We start from the raw sequence: 5,389 nt of genomic DNA on the forward strand, positions 1-5,389 counted from the left end.
CGACTGGCTTTTTATGAGCCCAAGTTGGGCCAGTGCTATGATTTCCAACAGACATTCCATATGCTCCAGAAAGAACAACAAAGGCATCATTTAGAGCCAAATAAGCTTTACCATCATGTTTGCAAATGTTCTTCTCCAAAAGTTTGGCCAGATACCTCAATAAACATGACCTCTTTGAATAACCCCAAAGACCTGGCAACCTCTGTCATGGTCGGGGAAATTAAACCCATCAAACTGCCATTCTCCCAACACCCACGAAAATTATCTTCCTTTTCATCCGTTCATTGCCCAACTCAAGAGTAGCATCACTAAAGATATTCCTTGTCATCAGTTCTTACTCCTTGTGTTGTTTTCTTCCATTCACAACTGCTACATTTTATACTATTTATAGTAGATCCCAAACCAGCTGGGAAAAACAGGTTTTGAGTTCCCTATAAGACACCTAGGGATAATAAATAATATATCAAGTAAATAACGCAAGGGAGGCCCATTCCATTTCCTTTCTAATCCCAAAAGAATGTGAAATTGCTTATAGCACACCAACATAAAAAATGTTAATGGTCTCCTAACAAAATCCTAGTCATAGGATCAGCAATAAGATAATAAATAAACAAGCTTCAACCATGACTGACGAAAAAAAAAAAAAGCCTCTGCATTATAATATACGATGATTTCATGATTTCAGCACAACGGAAAAATCAGATTATCACCAGAACTGATGCCCCATGTTAGTCTATTTTGGGGTTGAAGTCCAAACTTCAAAGATCAATCCTTCCACCACAAGATAATCTACGGAAATCACATTAACATTTTCTAAAACTAAAAACTGAATTAAGTTCACATTGCTGCAGATTATATAACAGATTCAAACAGCGAGAGCCATGAAACAAAAGGCATAGAAGCTCTACATCATTCAATACAACATGCATCCATAAAGCAATTACAACAGCTAAAGCAGCAATGACAAAAAGGAAAACCCTTACCCTTACTTCCCTAATTTGCCTTAACCTTGTCATCTCCCACAACATTAAGTATGGGCAGACTACTCAAAAACTCGTCAAGACCTTCAAAAAACCCGATCCCTTCCATATTATCCTCCTCCCCATTTGCTGTCCCATTCCCTTCACTCATTGTCTGAGCCGCAGGCTCTTCCCCCTCATTATTACTAAACTCCACATTCAAATCCAACTTCCCCAATGCAGCAGCACTTCTCTTTCTTGCACCAGAAGTTGATTTCTTACTTGACTCTGCCTTCGACACAGACCCAGCACCCACACTCCCACCAGTACCCTCCTTACCCTGCCCACCAGCATTCTGACTCCCCTTCCTTAATCTATCCGAAGCTCTCACCGGAGTCTTAGCAGTGGAAGCTTTAGCTTTTGCCTTTACAACTCTCTTCTTCCTCCTAACCCTCTGCCACTCATCATCATCATCAGAGTCCTCACTTGGATCCGAAACATCAAGCAACGCCTCCTCATCATCATAATAGACCCTTGGCCCCGAATTAGCAATCTTGGCTCGTGCGGTATTCTTCTTCCCTTGTATTGGGCAAGCAAACATTGTCGAAAATGGTGTCCACACCTCCGCTGATCCGCCTGTATCCTTACTATTCTCCAGTAACCCCAATGGGAAATACCCCCAACAGCAGAAGTTCACATCTTTCCCCGCCTGAGGCGGTGCCGCTATCGCCATTGCATTGAATGCCCTCTTACAATTCTGGCACCGAAGCATGCAATCCTCGTAAGCGCTAGGATACTCGAAGAGGTTGTAACAGTAAGGACATGCAGTCCAGAAGCTCCCCGTTTTGGACACTGTTTGAGGCCGAGTCAACTCAGAAGGGGGAGCTGACTCAGAAGGAGGAGTTGACTCAACAGGGCCAGTTGATTCGGAGGGCGGAGGAGTTGACTCGGAGGGCGGAGGTGCAGGCTCGGTCACATTGATGGGAATCGGAATCGGCCTTTCCTCCTCCATCGACGGTCTTCCGTCCTTACTTCTAGGGTTTTTACTCACTTCTTGTTGCTGATGTTGTTGCTGCAGCTGCTGCCACAGCTGGGGAAGTTCCTGATATTGTTGCTGCTGCTGCTGCTGATGCTGAGGAGGTTCGTGGTGATGTTGCTGATGGTGCTGCTGCTGATGTTGCTGCTCTGGCGGTGGTTGTTGTCGCTTTTGTTGAAAATTCCATTGCGGCTGTGGTCTCTGCACTTCTGGTTGTGATTGTGGTTGCGGCTGCGGTGGCGGTTGAGGCTGGAATTGTAGTAGCTGTGACGGTTGGGGATGAAATAGAAGTGGCTGTGGTGGTGGTGGTGGTGGTGGCTGTGGTGGCTGTTGCTGAACATGATGCATTTGCAAGAATTGCCTCTCGAACAGCTGAGTCGACCCGGATGGGGGCGAGTCGAACCGGTTGAACATGCTCAACTCGTGGTCGTACATGGCCTTCTTGGTGGGGTTAGAGAGGACGTTCCAGGCCTCGGAGACCAGCCGGAAGGCATGATCGGCGTAAGGGAAGCGATTCCGGTGGGGGTTCAGCAGAAGAGCCAGTCGGCGGTACTGAGTCGCGACGATTTCGAGGTTCTGAGTGTACTGGGCGAGTTGGAGAATAGCGTACCAGTCGGGCTGCTGGTTTTGGTTGTTGATCTGGGATTCAGCGGCGAGGAGAGTGTCGGCAACGGCGATTATCTGCTCGGTAGCCTCGAGCCTGGGGTCGGTCTCTCGGGCTCGGATCGCGAAGGTCTTGGTTCCCTGCAAGTCATGCGCCGACAGTAGCTTCACGGCAGTGCTCAGCCACCGCTCCGCTTCCGCCCTGTTGGTGTTGAAATTGAACTCCATTTCTCTCTCTCTCTCTCTCTCTTCTCTATCTCTCTCTCACTCCCCTCTTTGCCTTTCTTGGTTTTCGGTGAAGTTCGGACTGAGTAGAAGAGTGGGGGAATTTGGGTGGACGAAAGAGGACCTGGGTTGTGACTGAAATGACGGGGATTGTTTGGTGGTGGGGTGGGAGAATGGGAGGTGCAGTAGGGGTATTTTGGGAGTTTGGTAAAAGTTTGATCTGATAAATCTGGGACTGGTTTTTTATCTGGATGCGCAGTGAGAGTGACACGTAACACGTTGTTGTAGAGGGTTTTGAGCACACTTGGACTCGGTTAATGGATTGAGATTTTAAACCAATGGAACTGCTACTCTTTTGACTTTTGACTACTACTTCGTCCAGTGTCAACAGCGGAACTAGTCTTTCATGGTCATGACATCAATAGATGTGATGTGAAATGGGGCGGATCATTGAACACCAGCACGACGACCCCCAGGAAGTCGACATTGGGTCTCCTGTTTTGATCACCGTAATGGTTCGCGTACTAATTTGTTATCATAATAGGTAAAATTGAATTGGCGAGAAATACAATTGAAGGAGAATTGAAATTCGATTGTCTAGAATTGAAGTAGAAATGATGTTAAAATTATGATACTTGCGTTCCTGTTAGAGATCAGCTCATTGCCCCTTTGACATGAATCTATCTAAAACAAGATAACTTTTATTTTGCGTCAAGAAAGAGAAAAAAGAAGGACTAAAATTTTCTAAACCGAATCAAAACAAAAATGTATAGAAACCGAAAATTACTGAACTTTTCGATTCAATGTTCAAAATTGAATTGAAATTATTAGTGTATTTGGATGAGATTAATCTCAACCATTGGTTCATAAAAGAAAACTCATTCAGTCATTCTCGCATTCAGTCATAAAAATAAACGTAATACGGCCTATTTATTTATTCCTTGTCAATTTTATACCTAGGTATCTAAGTTGAAGTTCCAAATAGAACTCAAGGTGAAATACCACTTCCATTACCCCCATCAACTCATCCAACGCCTCAACAATATCCACCTCCACGTTCTGCAACTAGTTCAACTTCAAGAGGAAGGGATCAAGCTTCTACAAGGGTAAAAGTGGCAAATCAAACCATTGGGTTATTAATGAGTACTCGTTAAGACCTGTTTAATTTCATATCACCATAATATAGATGTGAGATTGGTAATAGTAGTTATAGTGTAAGGTGAAATCAAACTAAATGAGTGTTCATGGGCACCCATTAACAACTAAATAGATCAATTTTCCACCTCTAACAAGAGAAAGGAGTACAAAGGAGCCGAAGAAGCGGAAGGGATTAAGCTTCTACATCAAGCTTTTGAGTTTGAACCCTAGATTTATTTTGGGTCATTGCTTATACAATTGAACATCCTTCAGTCCATAAATTTGGGTCATTGCTTTTAATGATAGAAAATGGTCATTGATAGAGATAACTTTACAGATCAAACCCTCTTTTAATAACAAATTGACTAAATGGAGGATGATCCATCTAGACTTTCTATGGCAGCACGAGTTTGACGATACCCACTCTCTATATTATGGACATTAAATGAACACCGACTCTTCATACTATAGCAATCTGGAAAACGTGTACAGTTGAATACAATTTTTTTTTTTTTTAAGGAAGAAAAAACAAACTACGAACAATGTGTTTTTTGAAAGAAATATCAGTTATGTGATTTTTCAGGATCAACTTAATTTTTTACTAATGATTAGTTTTAAAAATATTTTCACTAAAAATGTTTTTAATTATTTTAAAATTACTTCTAAATGAGTCTTTTATGCAAGCAGTGACAGAGCCACCTTCAGACCTGTGTACAGGTTACGCTCCAAGTCAAACTTCTTTTGTAACTTCTCCTGTCATTGAAACTTCTTTTGTAACTTCTCCTGTCATTGATACTATATATATCAATAATTGACCCCAAAAAAAAAAAAAACTAAATACCAAGTGGATAAAGTTACTCCAATGTATCAGCTTGAGTTTGTATCATTTGGAATTACTTTCAATCCAACAAATAATGAGGCATGGTTTTCTGGAATCAGAGATTCAAAATTACAATTCCATATAGGAATGTGATATCCACACACCTCCTTTTACTTCTCACACATTTTTTTAATTTTCGGTCATCGGATCGAATGAATTGAAGAAGATTAACGGACAGAAATTATTAAATGATGTGTGAGAAGTAAAATAGGATATATAGATAGCACACCCCTTCCATATAATGATATTGGATGAAGATCTAAAGATCTTCCGTCTTTGGCCTATTGCGCGCTTTTCCTTGCAGCCTGTTTGATATATACTCAAGCGTATGGTAATTAATATATTGTATAGTAGCTTGTATAACCTTGAGATCCTATCGTTTATTTTGTTTGATTTCTTTATTTCCTTTATTTTCTAACCTATGCTTTCAAAAGAGAAAATGGTTTATGTGGAGTTCAAAATAAATACAAATATTCTAGAGGCGACACGTGAATTTTTACTAAAAAAAAAATAAGATTACTCTCATTAAATGGGCATGCTTCTCAAATA

At 41.5% G+C, this 5,389-nt stretch overlaps 1 protein-coding gene across 1 annotated transcript; it reads right to left on the minus strand.

The window, feature by feature from the left end:
* Positions 1-790: 790 nt before the first annotated feature.
* LOC103957805 (homeotic protein female sterile) lies at positions 791-2,826 on the minus strand. Its single transcript, XM_009370023.3, has one exon. It carries the CDS (start codon positions 2,824-2,826, stop codon positions 994-996), a length of 1,833 nt encoding a protein of 610 aa, XP_009368298.2. The 3' UTR covers positions 791-993.
* Between the last annotated feature and the right edge of the window lie 2,563 nt (positions 2,827-5,389).

The sequence above is a fragment of a genome, unplaced genomic scaffold (assembly GCF_019419815.1).
Source record: "Pyrus x bretschneideri cultivar Hongxiangsu unplaced genomic scaffold, Pyrus_bretschneideri_v1 Contig16, whole genome shotgun sequence".
In the NCBI taxonomy this organism is placed as follows: domain Eukaryota; kingdom Viridiplantae; phylum Streptophyta; class Magnoliopsida; order Rosales; family Rosaceae; genus Pyrus; species Pyrus x bretschneideri.